Source organism: Oryctolagus cuniculus, chromosome 13 (assembly GCF_964237555.1).
Source record: "Oryctolagus cuniculus chromosome 13, mOryCun1.1, whole genome shotgun sequence".
NCBI classification, from domain to species: domain Eukaryota; kingdom Metazoa; phylum Chordata; class Mammalia; order Lagomorpha; family Leporidae; genus Oryctolagus; species Oryctolagus cuniculus.
This window is the reverse complement of record NC_091444.1, coordinates 20,450,826-20,468,675: the sequence shown is the minus strand read 5'-3', so window position 1 is coordinate 20,468,675 and position 17,850 is coordinate 20,450,826. Positions and strand designations below refer to the sequence as shown.

Genomic DNA, 17,850 nt, shown 5'->3' with positions numbered 1-17,850 from the left:
CGGCACTGTAGGCGGAGGCTTTATCCGCTACACCATAGCTCCATCCCAAATTACGTCTTAAAAGGATTAAAGACAGCAGTTACCTATGAAAGAGCTGAGTTAATAACTTGGAATGTTTCAAATAGGAAATATTTTAAGATAATACAACCTGAAGGCCGGTGTTGCGGCTCACTAGGCTAATCCTCCACCTGTGGCGCCGGCACCCTGGGTTCTAGTTCCGTTCAGGGCGCCGGTTCTGTCCTGGTTGCTCCTCTTCTACTCCAGCTCTCTGCTGAGGCCCGGGAAGGTGGTGGAGGATGGCCCAGGTGCTTGGGCCCTGCACGCTCATGGGAGACCAGGAGGAAGCACCTGGTTCCTGGCTTCAGATCAGTGCAGCGCGCCGGCTGTAGCAGCCATTTGAGGGGTGAACCAACAGAAGGAAGACCTCTCTATCTGTCTCTCTCTCTCATGGTCTAACTCTGCCTGTCAGAAAAAAAAAAAAAAGATAATACAACCTGTATATACCTAATTTTTATACTCTACCAAATTTAATCTTGGAATTCTGAATCTTTCATTTATGTGTGTGTGTGTGTATATATATATATATATATATATATATATATATATATTTAAAGATTTTATTTATTTATTTGAGAGGTAGAGTTACAGAGAGAGGCAGAGGCAGAGAAAGGTCTTCCATCCGTTGGTTTACTTCCCAAATGGCTGCAGTGGCTGAAGCTGGGCCAATCTGAAGTCAGGAGCTTATTCCGGATCTCCCCTGCGGGTGCAGGGGCCCAAGTACTTGGGCCACCTTCCACTGCTTTTCTGGGCCATACCAGAGAGCTGGCCTGAAAGAGGAGCAGCTGGGACTAGAACGGGTGCCATATGGGATGCCAGCATTGCAAGTGGAGGCTTAGCCTACTATGCCACAACATATTGTATGATTAATCTACTTTTATGGTTAATTAGTGGTTTTTTTGTGTGTGTGTGTATGGAATAGGAAAATTGGAGTGCATTTGCACCAGATTTCAAAGAGTTGGATGAAAATGTAGAGTACGAGGAAAGGGAATCGGAGTTCGATATTGAAGATGAAGACAAGAGTGAACCTGAACAGACAGGTAACGTTTTCCTCAAGGGAAAATGATGGCTTTATGTAGTGGTCTTGATTGGAGTTGTAAATTTGTTTCAGTACCTAGTCTAAAATGTCACTTTTTTCTTTAGACTTATCTGGTTCCGTGGAGTTTAGAGTCTTAATTTATGAAGGTGTTAACTGAGAGCTTATGTGGGCATTGCCAGGGCTCCAGCAGCTCTCTTGACATTTCACTTTGTACTTTCTGATTAACTACAGACGATTAAGTGGGGATTTATGTGTAGCACCTGGCAGAGCAGCCACACGTGCCGAGTGCCCTGTGTCTCATGTATGCTGTCATTCCATTGTCAGTGAGAAGGGTCAAGAGCATGGGCTCTGGGGTCAGACTGCCTTGCACAAAGTAATTGCTCCATACTTGAATCTGAGTTTCCTGAACTGTGAGCTGGGGAAATAGTACCTGCCTTTTAGGTTTTCAGGGAATGCTTTACAATTTCTGTAAAGCACTTAGGGTATCCCTAGACCATAATAAGCACTCAGATGTCATTTTCTATTATGATTATGACTGATCTTTGTTATTTTTATCTCTATTGAACTTCTAGATAAAAATCTCCTTGAGCATACAGATTTGACTGTCTCTCCTCCAGGTGTCTAACTCAGGGTGTTACAGATGGTAGGGGTTTGTGTGTGTTTAGCAGGCCCGTTGGCCTTGTCAGGGAGTGATCGGTGATTCCAGGGCTACTTGATGGTGTCAGGAGTCAGGAAATTGAGACTGAGGTTAGTTCTCTGCAGCCTGAAAAGTGTGGTCCTCACTTCTGTGTTTTAGGTAACTGCATACCTCGTGTGTTTTAGGAAAAAGACTCCAGGGATGCAGGTGTTCCGGGCTGCTGTGGCATTGTTGGATTCTGTTCTGTGACGTCTTCACAGACTTCCACAGAGATTGTTCTTTATTGCCACCTCCTGAGCACACTCATATAACGGTGGCACTTGGGCATTAAGTTGAAGCCATCATCTGTAGCTGACTCCCCAGTTAGACTAGGAAGGCCCCACTGAAGAACCATTCCCAGTGTTACTGGTCCTCACTCTAGCATGTGGGAGAAATTCTGCACTGTTTGTTATACTCAAAATGAACTGGTTTTCCTCCTTTGTTTCTCGTAAATTTCAGCGTATGAAAATCAGTACACTGCAAGTCGAAGGCAGGTTTCTGCTCCCTCTCAACCCTCTGCTGTGTTTCTGTGCTGCAGGGGCTGATGCTGCGGAAGACGAGGAAGTGGATGTCACCAGTGTGGACCCCATTGCTGCCTTCTGTAGCAGGTGAGCGGCCTGGCAGGAGGGGTCAGGCAGCTCCGCCGCAGCCTCTGGTGGGCGTCCTCAGTCCCCCGTCTCTTCAGTCCCATCTGCCTGTTAGCCAGAAGAAAGAACCCCTTTGGTGTCTGAGAAATACAATTAAGTCTGTTTTCTGCAGTCCTAGCTTTCTTCCCTTGCCCAGATAGAGAATTTGCAGTAACTGAAATATTCCGTTTATCCTGTTTGTTTTTATGATTGATTTTATTGATCATGTTGTCTGGTTTCCGTTTATGGAGCTTGGCTTTCTTGAAGTCCTTGATCATACCTGTTGCTTATGCTTCATGTAGGTGCTAGAGGAAGGGCTCATGGTTTAAGCAACTGTCTCCTCTTTTTTCCAATCCCTTGTCTGATCCTGTTCCAAATAGTGATGAAGAGCTGGAAGATTCAAAGGCTCTGTTGTATTTACCCATTGCCCCTGAGGTAGAAGACCCAGAGGAAAATCCTTATGGCCCCCCACCGGATGCAGTCCAAACCTCCTTGATGGACGAAGGGGCTAGTTCAGAGAAGAAGAGGCAGTCTTCAGCTGATGGGTCCCAGCCTCCCAAGAAGAAGCCCAAAACAACCAACATCGAACTTCAAGGAGTCCCAAACGACGGTAAGAGCCGCCTCTTCCCCTGCGCCGCCACTGTTTGCTCCTCACGGTAACTGGCAGTTCCCTGCTGGAGCCATTCCACCTGGAAGGAATTTTCCCACGAGAGTCTTTTGTAGGGCGTTACCCCTTTGTCACGGTTGCTCCTGTGCTCACTTCTCTTTAAAATGGGGATGTTGTGCCCTTCAGCTCCTGCCCCCGGTGACGCACTTTACGTCTCCTTGTCTTTTTTTCTTTTTCCCCAGAGTGGTTTTTAAGGTAATGAAGTCCAACTCAGACCTGGACAGTCCCTTCCTCCTCATGCCCTCTTTGGCTGTGTGGCTATGGAAACCACCATTGTCGTAGCCCAGGAAGGGCAGTCACGGGTGTGTGTGTGTGTGTGTGTGTGTGTCTGTGTCTGTCTGTCTCTGCACACGCGCGCCTGTGGTTACTCTCGGGCATCCGCCTTTCCCTTTTCTTTAAGCCACTGCAGATTGATCACGGAGCCACACGTCCCTGGTGTTGACGCTGTTCCATTCACAGTTGTGTGACTTTTTCTCCTGTGGCTTCACTGCCTCTACTTTACAAAGGAGAGACCAGAGACTGAGGTTGTTTGTGAGATATTCCATAACATGCCCAGGGCTCAACAGCAGGTGATAGGGTCAGCAGTCTTGCCCGGGTTGGCCATTTCAGAAGCCCTCTCTTCTCCCATGTGTTTGCGTGCGTGTGTGCGCGTGGTCCAGCTCAGTGTTGTTTCGTTCAGCTGCTTTTTCACTTTATGGTTGCTGTGGCTTGGCACCAACCACACAGGCCGCGTGCCTTGTGGCCACTCTCCATGTCTTTCCCCTGTGTGAGTGGACATGGGACACGAGCTCTGGGCTGGGGGACAGGGCTGGTGCCCCTGTGTGAGTAGACGTGGGACACGAGCTCTGGGCTGGGGGACGGGGCTGGTGCCCCTGTGTGAGTGGACGTGGGACACGAGCTCTGGGCTGGGGGACAGGGCTGGTGCCCCTGTGTGAGTGGAATGGGACACGAGCTCCGGGCTGGGGGACAGGGCTGGTGCCCCTGTGTGAGTGGATGTGGGACACAAACTCCGGGCTGGGGGACAGGGCTGGTGCCCCTGTGTGAGTGGACGTGGGACACGAGCTCCGGGCTGGGGGACAGGGCTGGTGCAGGTCCTTCCATGCCTGTCTGTCCTTCTGCAGAAGTCCATCCACTACTGGGTGTGAAGGGGGATGGCAAATCCAAGAAGAAGCAAGCAGGCCGGCCTAAAGGATCAAAAGGTAAAGAGAAAGATTCTCCATTTAAACCGAAACTCTACAAAGGGGACAGAGGTTTACCTCTGGAAGGATCAGCGAAGGGTAAAGTGCAGGCGGAGCTCAGCCAGCCCTTGCCAGGTAAGGACACATTGGGAGCGCTGCCCAGCTTGCTTTGTGGCCTTGCTTTGTACAGCCCCAACTCCGTCTAACTGCAGCATTGTTTTTTCTTTCTTCCCTCCTTTTCCCCAGCAGTAAAACTCTCTGCATTCTAAATTGCTGCTAAGAGCAAACTAAACCGGAATTGGCTTAATTCAACGGCTGTAAAACTTGGGTCCATAAATAGATTTCAGGGGGTCTGTGGTCCTGTATGCAGAACATTCTGTACATTTCTCTGAGGAAGATATCCAGAGTTTTCATCAGATGATAGGAATCCATGATCCAAAAAGGACAAGAACCCCTGGATGGATTCTTTTTTTTCATTTGCATTTGCTCTAGGTTGTTTATGTCCAGTGAAGAGCAAGACATACACGTTTGTTTCAGGTGCCTCTGACACCTTACCTGTAGGATCTTTCTCCAAGGTGTTCTGCTCCGGCAGGTGGATCTTCTCTCTCAGGAGTCTAGAAGCAGTGTCACGTTAAGGATTTTTCCCCCCAATATCTGAAAATAGGATACCATCAAAGAGAAGCTACAGTACCTGTGTGGCTTAATGCTTAAGCCTTTTGAAACTTAAAGTTTTAGGTGATAAGGGATTTTTATTGGGAGATGGAGAACAATTTCAGTTTCCTATCAAATACTTGTGAACCAAGGCTAAGTGATCTCTTTGTTTAGAAAAGACCAGATTAGGCTGGCGCCGCAGCTCACTAGGCTAATCCTCTGCCTGCGGCGCCAGCACACTGGGTTCTAGTCCCAATCGGGGTGCCAGATTCTCTCCCGGTTGCCCCTCTTCCAGGCCAGCTCTCTGCTATGGCCCAGGAGTGCAGTGGAGGATGGCCCAAGTCCTTGGGCCCTGCACCCACATGGGAGACCAGGAGAAGCACCTGGCTCCTGGCTTCAGATCAGCACGATGCGGCAGCAGCAGCGCACCAGCCGCGGCGGCCATTGGAGGGTGAACCAATGGCAAAAGGGAAGACCTTTCTCTCTCTCTCTCACTGTCCACTCTGCCTGTCAAAAAAAAAAAAAAGGGGGGGGGGGATTAGAATCTATTTCTATTTTAATGTGTGTTTTGTAAGTTTTTTGTTTTATATATAGAAGCTCTTTCTTTTTAAAGACTTTTTTTTTATTTGAAAGAGTTACACAAAGAGAGGCAGAGAGAGAGAGAGAGCTTCCATCCACTGGTTCACTTCCCAATTGGCTGAAATAGCTGGAGCTGAGCCAATCCGAAGCCAGGATAACTGGAGCTGAGCCAATCCGAAGCCAGGAGCTTCTTCCAGGTCTCCCACGTGGGTGCAGGAGCCCAAGGACTTGGGCCACCTTCTACTGCTTTCCCAGGCCATAGTAGAGCAGGATTGGAAGTGGAGCAGCTGGACTCGAACCGGCACCCATATGGGATGCCAGTGCTTCAGGCCAGGGCGTTAACCCACTGCACCACAGTGCCAACCCCTGTTTTTGTTTTTAAAGATTTATTTATTTATTTGAAAGAGAGGCAGAGGCAGAGAGAGAGAGAGAGAGACAGAGAGAGAGGGGTCTTCCATCCACTGGTTCACTCCCCAAATGGCCGCAATGGCCGGAGCTAAGCTGATTTGAAACCAGGAGCCAGGAGCTTCTTCCAGGTCTCCCACATGGGTGCAGGGGCCCAAGCACTTGGGCCATCTTCCACTGCTTTCCTAGGCCATAGCAGCAACTTGATTGCTACCCCAAATGCCCATCCTAGCACTGCTTTAAAAATTAATACTGTGCTCTCATTTTTTTGTGACCAGTTGAGTAGAATCAAGGAGGGATTGATAACATTTCAGTGGTTGTATTTGGATCCCTTTCCTACCCCACTTCAAATTTTTAAGCTAAATTTGTTAATCCAAATGATAAGTACTAGAAAACAAAGCAGGATTCCTTGTTTAATTTATCGCTGATGTCAGTTAATTACTGTTGGTGAACATGAATTGTCTTCTACAGAGAAGCCGATACAGACTCAGTTGCTCATCATGTAGAGTATTCCACCTTAGGTTTGGTGGATTTAGACTTCAGCACTTAATAACCCAACACCATACCACTGAGTACCGAGACTTTTCCCCACGTGGGGTGCTCCATTGATAATCAGTTACCACCTCCATGTTCAAACCATGTTCAAACTTCAGGTGGCAGGGGGTGCCTGCTTGCAAGGCATCCTGGGGAGGGCTGTGTGCGGCTTTACTGACTTGCTGTGGTGGCGCATGGATCTTGGTGGCAGCCGCATGTTTGGGAGAGTGGTGAACCTGGATTCCCGGGAAGCCCGGCAGGAGACCTGCCGTCAGAGCAGCCTGGCCTGTCTGTGTGAGTCCCTGGTGAGGGCAGGGCTGCATCTGAAGCCTTCCTTGCAGCCCGCAGGCCCCCGCAGCCCTTCCTGCCTGTTTTCGCATTTCCTTGTGAATGCACGTCTGTTCCCAGGGAGGAGGATGTATAGAAACACGGACCACTCTCAGTCAGTGTAGTGTGCTCATTAGTCATCTTAGTGCCCGTGAGTAAAGCTGCTGGCTTATGATCCACCCATATTCTGCCATCACAGCTTAGGCCTAATATGGCAAAGTTGTTTTCTTTTTTAAACTGTTAATACTAATGTGGTCAGGGTACCTGTGGAAACAGTCAGTGAGACGAGCCTGAAGGTGGTAAAAGCATGTTTTATTTTATTTTTTTAAAGGTTTATTTATTTATTTGAAAGGCAGAGTTAGAGAGGTCTTCCATCCACTGGTTCACTCCCCAAATGGCCACAACGGCCAAAGTGGGACAGTCGAAGCCAGGAGCTTCTTCTGGGTCTCCCACACAGGTGCAGGGTCCCAAGGACTTGCGCCAACATAATGTTGAGTCTTGTGGAGTGTGTTCTTCCATGTCAAGATTTTGGTTTTTGGTAAGGCAAAGAGGTCTGTGTTTTGTCTGCTGGTTCACTCCCCGAATAGCTGCAACAGCTGGGGCTGGATCAGGCTGAACTCAGGAGCTTGGCACTCCATCTGGATCTCCCAAGTGAGACAGGGACCCAGGTGCTTGAGCCATTGCCACCCTCTGCCTGCTGCAATACGCATCAGCAGGAAGCTGGAACCAGAAGCAGAACTGAGCCCCGAACCCAGGCTGGGACATGAGATGCAGGCATCCCAAGTGGTGTCTTAGCTCATGCGCCAAGTGCCTGCCCAGAGGTTGGTTTTTTTTAAATCTCAAGAGGTTCATTATTATGCTTTATGTTGGGAGAGGTCTGAAAAACAGGTGCTGAGTTATATTATCTTGCTGAACTATGAAAAGCTTAACTTTGATTTTTTGCAGTGTAGCACTGTACTTAGTAATGTCTGTCTGTTCTCAGGCAAATGTAAAGATATTCTTATTGCTGATTTTCATTTGTACTGGAACTTTAAAAGTCAAGTTCAAAGAGGAATTTTATGATTGGGTACTTGTTTTCCACTATTTTCTAACCCTTACACCTCAGGCAGCAGGTCCTCTCCCATTCCAGTGACATCTGGGAGGGATTTCTTCACCGTGTTCTCTTTTTACACTTCCTAGTTAATTTTCAGAGCAGTCCACTCAAGGATGTCCCTTGGAGATTGAACAGCTTCTGTGGAGTAATCAGGGAAGTGTCCGTTTGGTTTTACCTTCTAGGATTGATCAGCTGAGTGCATAGAGACAGGTGGAGGCCCTCATTACCATTTCCCCTTGTTCGGGATTCCAGGGTAGTGAGAGTGTCACCCGAGAAGCAGGTGCGCCTGGACAAGGGCTTTGTGCTCACCACTGATCGTCTGGTAACTGAGAGGCTGCAGTACGAAAGGCTTAGAGCCCTGAAATGTCCTTTGCTCTATCACTTCCTGAAAAGTTAAAGCATTATGTGTTAACATCTTGGAAGATGGTTTGCAGCTTGGCAAACGTGTACCTCTAATCATTTCCTCCCTCCCTTGGGGCAGGCTGGAGCTGTGTGTTGGGGTGGGGCTGGGATTGGGTGATCTGTTGCTTCACTAAAGAGTACTGGGGAGTTGGTTAGACCTTTTCTTAAAGGGAGAAGTTGTTGATCCCTGCCTGTTTGCATGCAGTGCATCAGCCAGCCTCTGCCAGTGTTTTTGTCAGTGACTAAGTGATGCTCTTTGTGTCTGATTTCTTTAGCAGGAGGAGCAATCTCAGAACTATTGTGAAGACCCTGAAGTTCTTCGTGCTTGCCCCCTTTGCCATCATGTGGCCTCTGGACAGTGTGGTCAGTCATTTGAGATTGACTTTAATTTAAAACAAAGGCCTCTGCCTCCCATCCTGGAGGTGGAAGGAGTGCGTTTATGTTTGAATGAAGAAGTGAATTATGGAAGAATATATGTCCCCTACCTTCCCTTTCAAGCGTAAGTCCAAATAGGCTCTCAGGAATGAGGATTTGTGAAGACATCAAATAGGGGTTTTTGTGTCATTTAAACCTTAAGGCTTAGTTGTGTTGCTGGAGAAGAGACACCTGTGTTTTGCTCATCCAGCTGTGTTGTGCCCAGCAGCCTTCTGACATGTCACTTTCTATCTCCTGTTTGCTTTCTGTCCTCAGTGCATGTCCCCAGGTGACTTGTCCTTATCTGAAGTTTTGCAGCCTAGGAGAACTTGGGTTGCATATTCTCCTTCATTTATAACTTATCTCTCCCCGGGTACCTCCTGCATTTCTATACTGGGTACAAAGGATGGGCAGGAAAGAAAAATGCTTGAAAGATTAACATTTTTGGAAAGGGAAGATAAAGGAGGCAGCCGCTCCTCCCGCTCCTACCACACCCCATTCTTCTCCAGAAGATGGGCAGTAAGCGATTCAGGGTTTTTCCTTGTTCTTTGCATGTTTTCTTCTAGTATCAGTTCGTCCTCATTAATCATGGTTTTTGAAGATAGCTAATTTTATCCATCTCTAGCAAAGAATCATCAGTAGTTGATATTGTTTTTCTGTGCTGGCTTCTGGAGATGGAAACAAACCAAGGTATTTCTCAGCAAACTTTTTTATTGGGGTGGGGGAGTCTGTGCAAGGACTAAGTAGAGCCATCCAAAATCAAAGCAGCAGCAGCAGAGTTCACACCCAAGACCAAGGTGCGTAGTTCGCCACTGCCTGTGGAAATCTGTCCCCACCTGTCACTGGTCTCCCCTGCCCGTGTCCACGCCCCTTTTTCTCGCTGTGTTTTCAGTCACTTCCTTTCTGTGAAAGGTTGCTTAGCTTCCCGTCCCCCTTTGCTGTTCTTTATATAAAAAGTAGCAGATTGGATGGATGTGTATATTAGGTGTTTGGAATTTTCTGAAAATCCGAGTCAGGAAGCCAGGTCTGGAAAGGGCTCGGTAGCCTCGCTGCGGGGGGCTTTCAGCTGAGCAGAGAACGCATCCGCTGGAGCGAGGGAGACTTCAAATCCTGGGCCAATCGTGAAACCCCTGGCCGTTGGTGGATGCTGCTGTAGGTAGCCAAACAAGTTGAATGCTGTGTGGACTTTAGGATAGAAATCAGAGTAGAACACGTCATAGGAGCCTCCTTGTCCCGTCCCATCTTTTAGAGCCAGGATATTCAGTAACTGAAGAAAGAGCACTCCCTCAGTTGCAAAATGCCCGTTTTCAGTTGCGCTACTTTCTCCTTGACTGCTCGTTTTGTGAATTTCCTCCAAGTTAGACGACTGGTTGAATTGGTAGGTGGCTCACTAGACATGTTTCTCTTGCAGACTGATTCATGTCCATTCCCGTTCCCCCTGTGCTGTGCACTGCAGTAGTGTGCAAACTGTGGGGAGCCAGGGTTTCTGCCTGACTTCCATGTGGGAAGTAGCGTGGTTTCCTCTGCCTGTGCATTTAGATGTCTAAGCTCTGTTACTGCCTAACTGGCTCCCGAGTAAGTCAGCTTACACCCTGTCAGGTTGCCTCCTGGAGCAGCTCCTGACAATTCATAATGCTCTTGGAATGTGTTTCCAGTTCCTAAGGCCTTCTGTCCATTTCAGTTTGAGTTTCTTGATTTGTACAATATCTGTATATTTTCTTCTTCCCGTCTGTCATCCCCCCGACCCTGCTCAACACCGTTTTGTTTTTTAAAATGTTCTGTAGTTTTGTACAAGATGAGACATAGCCTTGGGTACTTCTTGCTGAAGCTTTAATGCTTTGTAAATAAAATCGGATGTTTATTAAAGAACAAGTGTAAATGTTTGTTTGTAAACACTGATCACCAGCCACTGTGCCTTTGTACCACAGAAAGTGTGGCTTACTGTGCTGTTAAGACGTTTCTGTGTGGAAATCCAGAGCTAGAAGGGACATTCCTATGTCTAGATAAGATTACAAATAAATAGCAATTTTAGCAAAAGTTGGTGCCAATCAAAAATCATGTAGGATTGATCTCTGTTAAGATGATTTTACCCCGTGTAGGTTTTCTGAGATTTCTCTGAAGTGGCCACTGTGCTAGGCGTTCTGCAGGTGACAAAAACGAATGCCAAGAGATCTTTCTTGGTCCGAGTGCAGTTGAAGTCTTCTTTATTAGCTTTTCCCCTCCTACATTAAATACCTTTAAAATCCATTGACCACCCATCGTCTCCTAAAGAGTAAGATGTCTCAGAGATCAGAGCCTGCTGTTCGTCAGTGGAAGAGTGTCTGTGTGTTAATCTGGGGATGGAGAGCCGGCTTCTGACATCATAGCTGTTTCATAGCAACCTCCATCTGAGCCAGTGACGAGCTCCGCCATGCGGGGGGGGGGGGGGGGACAAGGCACGGGCGGAGTCAGGCTGCCTTGCGCATCGTCCAACCCAGAAAACACCATTGGTGCCCTGGGAGAGGAGCGCCTGAAACAGGGTGTGATTGCTTTCAGTGTGGCCCGTCTTGCTGATGAAGCTTCTGCTTTTAAAAGGGCGCTGTGGCTCTTGTTTTAATGAACTTGCATTTCTATTTAAAACTCGTCACACAGGAGCATGGCTCATGGTTCACATAGTGTTTCTGTGTGCAACGTATCACTTGTTACTCCAAGTAGGGAAATGGGCAAGGAGATCTTAGTTTACAAAGAAGGAAATACACATTCTGGAAGGGTAAGTCACTTGCCTCTCAGTCCAAAGAGGTTAATTCTTTCTTTTTTTAAGATTTATTTGACAAGCAGATTGACAGGGGGGCAGAGGGAGAGACAGAGAAAGATCTTCCATTCCCTGATTCATTCTTTAAATGGCTGCAAAAGCCGGAGATGGTCCAGCCAAAGCCAGGACCCAAGAACTCCATCTGAGTCTCCCATGTGGGTGGCTGGAGCCCAAGTACTTGGGTTATCTTCCATTACCTTTCCAGGCACATTAGCAGGGAGCAGAATTGGAAGCAGAGTAGCTGGAACTAAAATAGAATGCCAGCCTTGCAGACAGTGGCATAACCCACTGTGCTACAGTGCCGGCCTCCTTAGTCTTTTTTCTTTTTTCTTTTTTTTAATTTAAAGATTTATTTATGACCGGCGCCGCAGCTCACTAGGCTAATCCTCCACCTAGCAGCGCTGGCACACCGGGTTCTAGTCCCAGTTGGGGCGCCGGATTCTGTCCCGGTTGCCCCTCTTCCAGGCCAGCTCTCTGCTGTGGCCCGGGAGTGCAGTGGAGGATGGCCCAAGTCCTTGGGCCCTGCACCCCATGGGAGACCAAGAGAAGGACCTGGCTCCTGACTTCAGATCAGCGTGGTGTGCCGGCCGCAGCGCGCTGGCCACAGTGGCCATTGGGGGGTGAACCAACGGCAAAAGCAAGACCTTTCTCTCTGTCTCTCTCTCTCACTGTCTACTCTGCCTGTCAAATAAAAAAAAAAAAAATTATTTATATATTTGAAAGGCAGAGTTACAATGAGGCAGAATCAGAGAGAGAGAGAGAGCTCTTCCATCTGCTGGTTCACTCCCGAAATGGCTGCAACAGCTGGTGCTGGGCCGATCCAAAGCCAGGAGCCAGGAGCTGCTTCTGGGTCTCACACATGGGTACAGGGGCCCAAGGATTTTGGCCATCCTCTGCTGCTTTCCTGGGCACTTTAGCAGGGAGCTGGATTGGAAGTGGCACAGCTGGGACTTGAACATGCACTGTTACGGGATGCCAGCACTGCAAGTGGTGGCTTACCCACTATGCCACAGCGCTGCCCACCCCCAATCCTTTTTATAAAAGGTCTAGGAGCAGAGTAAGCAAGTCAAGTTACTGAACTGAATTCAAATTATTCTTCCCCTTTTTAGACTTTTTTTTTTTTTGGACAGGCAGAGTGGACAGTGAGAGAGAGAAAGGTCTTCCTTTTTGCCATTGGTTCACCCTCCAATGGCCACTGTGGCCGGTGCATCGCGCTGATCTGAAGCCAGGAGCCAGGTGCTTCTCCTGGTCTCCTATGCGGGTGCAGGGCCCAAGCACTTGGGCCATCCTCCACTGCGCTCCTGGGCCATAGCAGAGAGCTGGCCTGGAAGAGGGGCAACCAGGAGAGAATCTGGCGCCCCGAGCGGGACTAGAACCCGGTGTGCTGGCGCCGCAGGCGGAGGATTAGCCTATTGAGCCACGGCGCCAGCCCCCCTTTTTAGACTTTAATGTCCATTTTTTCCTACGGTTAGATTTAACTTGGAGTCTTGAAGTTCTTTAGGTGTAGGGAACCTTTTTTCTGCAAAGGGCCATTTAGATATTTATAACATCATTCGCGGGCCATGAGAGATAATCAACTCAGAAATTAGCCTGCTATACATTTATAGAATCTCAAATCCCACTTGCATTTGCCCTGACTGGGCCAGACCAAACGACTTCCGCAAGTCTTGTGTGGCCAGCGGCCAGACATTCCCCATCCCTGGACTAAGGTCCTACCCACTGTAGGGGCAGGGTGTTAGAAGAGTAGAACTTAACTGTTTTGGGCAGTTTGGAAATTCACTGTTTCTAAAGTCTTTTCGTCTTTGTCTCACCAAGACATGGATTTACACGCATTAAAAAGATGTGAGAAGCATGAAGGCAGGTCAGAGGTCACTAGCAGGTGTAGATAGGGAGCAACAGCGTTGTGATTTTCCCCCTGCCTTGGGGCTTCACCTTCACCACAAGGACCGGACTTTTGTTTTATTGACAACGCCCGCACCCTGGCTGACACTGAAGGCGTTAGGTGACAATAGCCGGGAGCACTCACCTGGGATGCCTGAAGGGTGCCGGCTGAGGCTGGCGAAAGCCTGCCGAGACCAGAAGACTCTGGCCTCTGGTTTCCTGCTTGGAAGCCTGGTGTTGGCCTCCTGCCTGCCTTTGGTGTTGACTTCACCCAACACACTGGCCATCCCTAAGAAGCTGCGAGAAGCTGTGGGGAAAGTGGTCGTCAATGCCACCGCCTGCACTGTCACCTGTGGCCTCGGCTACAAGGAGGAGACTGTGTGTGAGGTGGGCCCCGACGGAGTGAGAAGGAAGTGTGAATCTCAGCGCTTGGAGTGTCTGACCAACTGGATCTGTGGGATGCTCCACTTCACCCTTCTCGTCGGCCAGCACTTGGAGCTCAGCTGCCTGAGCCCGGAGATCCTGGAGGTCGGGCAGGAAGCTTTCCGGTTCACCTGGAGACTTGCTCGGGGTATCATCTCAACTAACGATGAGGTCTTCAGACCCTTCCAAGCCCGTTCCTACTTTGTGAGGTTTTTATCTGCCCAGGAGTACGACTCTGGGACTTACCGCTGTGATGTGCAGCTGTTAAGAAACTTGAAGCTCGTCAAGAGGCTGTATTTTGGGCTGAGGGTCCTTCCTCCTAACTTGGTGAACCTGAATTTCCATCAGTCCCTTACTGATGATCAGAAATTAGTGGCTGAGGGCCTGGAAGTCAGTCCGGGCAACCATTCCATGCCTCACCACCCGCAGTGGAAAAGGAAGGTGGCGTTGGCCTTGGGCCTAGGAATCTGCGGTGGAGTGGTTGGTGGGGTGTTGGTGAGCATCGCCCTCTGCAGGGCGCTGAGGCACACCTCCAACTAGGACTGCTCCTGAAAGACTGACGGGAGCTCCTTGGGGGGCGTGTCCTGGCTGCCTGGCCTGATCCTGGGTCAGCCGACAGGGAGGCCTCCCACTGCCCAGAGCATGAGTGGGGGTGGGGCAGGGACAAGCTCATGGGAGCTGTGGGCAGTCATTTCTGATGCCGTCCTAGATGGGTTCTGTCCTGACCCCCTGCTCCTTGGGCACGCAGGCAGCTGACTGCAGGCATCCTGCCACTCCTGAGAAGGGACCTATCCTCGTGTTCATTTTCTATCTGTGCTTTACGACTTGCATGCCTCCCACCTGCGTTCTTCTTCTGAGCAGTGCGTTCCTGTAGGATTTATTAACAGCTTTTCTAGTGAAAATATCACTTTCCCTCTTCAATAAAAATAATTCACAGTAGCTGTATGGAAACAACATTTTCTTGTCTTGCTCTTTAAAATTCTGGCGTTTAAGCTACTCCGTAATCGTCAGTCTGGTTTGTTTTCCCCAAATCCTTCAGGATAGATGATAGACGAATTGCTTCTTGAGTGGATGTGTGCCCAGGTTGGGCAGAGGTTGTTAGGACCAATCTGTGACTCAGGTGTGTAAGTGACAGCCCTGACAGCCCAGGTGAATCCTGTGTTTCGTGTAAAATTGAATTTCCTAGCAAAGCACTGGATTCTTCTCCTGGTCATCCAGACAGTTCCTTGCTTTGCTTACTGCCCCTTTCATTTTTGCTTTTTGAGTCCCCTGAGACTTATTCCTGAAAAGGCCAAGTGCATTGGTCTCTTAAAGCAGCCAAGGCCCCAAAGGGAGGGCATCGGAAATCCAGGCTTAAGAGCCTAGGGGCACGGGGGCCGCCATGTGCCGTGCTCTAGGTGATTGGCTAGTGGAAGCCGCAGGGGAACGGCTGTTGGCCCCCGGCTGAGCTGACCCTGAGAATATGAAGGCATTTCTCCCTCTCCTCCAGCTGCCGGCGCAGCAGCAGAAACCAAAGCCCAGTGTTTCTCTAAAGCTGTGTCAGGGTCACCTGCGGGAGCTTCTGACCCTGCTGATGCTAATTTAGTTTAAATTATGGTCAAAAGGCTCTCTATGATTTCCTTTTAACTTAAAGTTTTAAAGCCTGAGACAAGTTGGAAGGAAAGTTTAGTGACCATTCTCAGACCCTTTATCTAGATTGACCCATGAGCATTTTGTCACGATTAGCTTTCTGAATATGTACTGGTTTTTGCTCAGCTGCATGACAGCTGGGCTTGTGTCATGGTCCTGCACTCTGGGGTCACGCCCCCATTCACCTGCACTGTCTTTATCAACTCAGAAGGTGATTCTCCAGTCAACTCACGTTCAGCTTCTCTGAATTCTAAAACCTTAGAGCCTTTGGATGGATCCTGACGGTGGTTATCTCTCTCCTCCCGCAGACCCCTGTCTTGTTTTTCATGACTTGATTTTTGCTGCAGAGTCTAGCTGGCCCAGCTGTAGTGAACCATGGCTGGCTGGATCTGTCATTTCCTCCTGATGAGACTCACGGGGACCGGCTCGTGAGTGTTTTTGATGGGGGGTACGTGCTTTCAGCGTCACTTGGGGAGGCTCACAGTGTTAGGGTGACTCTCGTTGACAGGAAGGTTGCTGACTTGCTTAGGTGGTAGCTGCCAGATCTCTCCTAAGGGCTGTGTGTGTGCGTGTGCACACGTGTGTTTCCTCTTGGTAGTGAACACCCTGTGGGGTGATGCTTTGTGATTATCTCGTTTTCTAAACACTGTTCACATGAACCATGTGGCATTTGTTGATGATCCTTGCCTTATTACATGTTGGGGATTGGTTGTGAAAGGGTTGAGTTCATTTCTGTATGTGATAGCTTATATAATTCTCTTTAAAGGATGCTTCTTTTTACCTGCTGTTTTTGAGGTCTCAATAGATTTTTCTTGTCAATCAGTATAGAATCCATTACTGTTGTCATTTCTGTTGTTATTTGAAAGGCAAAATGACAGGGAGAGATGAGAGAGAGCTGTCTTCCATCTGCTGGTTTACTCCCCAAATATTGCAATAGCTGGATCTGGGCCAGGCTGAAACCAGGAGCCTGGAACTCCATACGGGTCTCCCATTTGAATGGCAAGATCCCAAGTACTTGAGCCATCACCTGCCCTCCCAGGCACATTAGCAGGAAGCTAGATCATAAGTGGAGGAGAGGGGCTGTCATTATGGCATCGCAGGGAGAGCTGCTGCCTGTGACACCGCCATCCCATATGGACACTGGTTCGAGACCCAGCTGTTCCACTTCCTGTCCAGCCCCTGCTAATGCACCTGAGAAAGCAACTCCTTGGCCCCTGCTCCCACGTGGAAGACCTGGAAAAGACTCCTAGCTTTGGGCCAGACCAGCTCCAGCTATTGGAGCCATTTGGGGGATGAACCAGAGAATGGAAGATCTCTTTCTGTCTGTAATTCTATTTTTCTTTTCTTTTTTTTGAAGATCTTTATTCATTTGATAGGTAGAGTTACAGACAGAGAGAAAGGTCTTCCTTCTGCTGATTCACTCCCCAAATGAGCTACGCCAATCCGAAGCCAGGAGCTTCCCTCTTGGTCTCCCACGTGGGTGCAGGCACCCAAGCAATTTGGCCTCATCAGAGAGCTGGACTGGAAGAGGAGCATCCGGGGCCAGAACCCAGTGCTCATATGGGATGCCAGCACCACAGGCGGAGGATTAACCTAGTGCGCCACTGCGCCGGCCACTGTAATTCTATTTTTCAAATAAATAAGAAGAGGAGCCAGGACTGGAACCAGCACTCTGATATGGGATGTGGGTGTCTAGAGTGGTGGCTTAACCCACTGTACCACACCAACCCTATGAGTCCCTTTAAGCCAGCTGTTTTGTACTTTTGCTGTGGTCTGATTTGACTAGCATTTTTCTGCTTTCTTGTTCAAGCTATCTCAGGGCCACACTTGGACTTCCCTTGCCCCAGTTGTGAATCTGCCATTTCTCCAAGGAACTCTGGTTTCCTTTGGTGTGGGAGCAGCATTTGGAAGCCAAGGTGTGTGCACTGGATGTGCTCATTGCGGCTGGCAGTCGTTGCTGCTAGCCCTGTCAGTTTCCTACAGACATGGGTGCTGTGAACGGTTCATGGGAGAGACGGGTGCTGTGACTTAGCAGGGTAAGCTTGGGATGCTTGCATCCATGTTGGAGCACCAGTACAAGTTCAGCTGCTCCACTTCTGATCCAGCTTCCTCCTAACGTGCTGGGAAGCAGTGGACGATGGCGCAAGTGCTTGAGTCCTTGTCATCTATGTAGGAGACCTGGATGGAGTTCCCAGCTCCTGGCTCGGCCGCAGCTGTTGCAGCCGTTTGGGGGAGTGAACCAGAGGATGGAAGATCTCTCTCTCTCTGCCTTTCAAATAATTGATTTTAATTTCAAAAAGTTCATGGAAAATGGGATTAAAAGATACGCAGATTGTCCATGAATTTTTGAAGACAACTTATATGTGTAAATCATGAGTTCAAAGCATCTTTGTTTTTTAAACAAGTTTTATAGCTGCTCTGATACATAGCCAAGGTGGAGAACACTGGCCTGGGCACACACACAGGAGCCTTCTAACC

At 48.8% G+C, this 17,850-nt stretch overlaps 2 protein-coding genes across 12 annotated transcripts in view; both read left to right on the top strand.

The window, feature by feature from the left end:
• The window catches only part of RBBP5 (RB binding protein 5, histone lysine methyltransferase complex subunit), a 37,958-nt gene extending 27,444 nt beyond the window's left edge, over positions 1-10,514 (top strand). For 3 of the 11 annotated variants that reach the window (XM_002717447.5, XM_051821208.2, XM_051821207.2), the window contains 5 exons: positions 980-1,097; positions 2,311-2,380; positions 2,779-3,008; positions 4,187-4,378; positions 8,510-10,514. In XM_002717447.5, the coding sequence (XP_002717493.1) occupies positions 980-1,097; positions 2,311-2,380; positions 2,779-3,008; positions 4,187-4,378; positions 8,510-8,538 (639 nt within the window). In that variant the 3' untranslated portion in view covers positions 8,539-10,514. The remainder of the gene's footprint in view (positions 1-979; positions 1,098-2,310; positions 2,381-2,778; positions 3,009-4,186; positions 4,379-8,509) is intronic. The other 8 variants (XM_070055178.1, XM_008268525.4, XM_070055177.1 and 5 more) reach the window with 6 other exon arrangements.
• A 747-nt stretch (positions 10,515-11,261) lies between these two features.
• On the top strand, positions 11,262-14,670 carry TMEM81 (transmembrane protein 81). The gene is made up of 2 exons (XM_002717448.5): positions 11,262-11,397; positions 13,255-14,670. The coding sequence occupies exon 2, from the start codon at positions 13,291-13,293 to the stop codon at positions 14,281-14,283; it is 993 nt and encodes a 330-aa protein (XP_002717494.3). The 5' UTR covers positions 11,262-11,397; positions 13,255-13,290; the 3' UTR covers positions 14,284-14,670.
• The last annotated feature ends 3,180 nt before the right edge of the window (positions 14,671-17,850 follow it).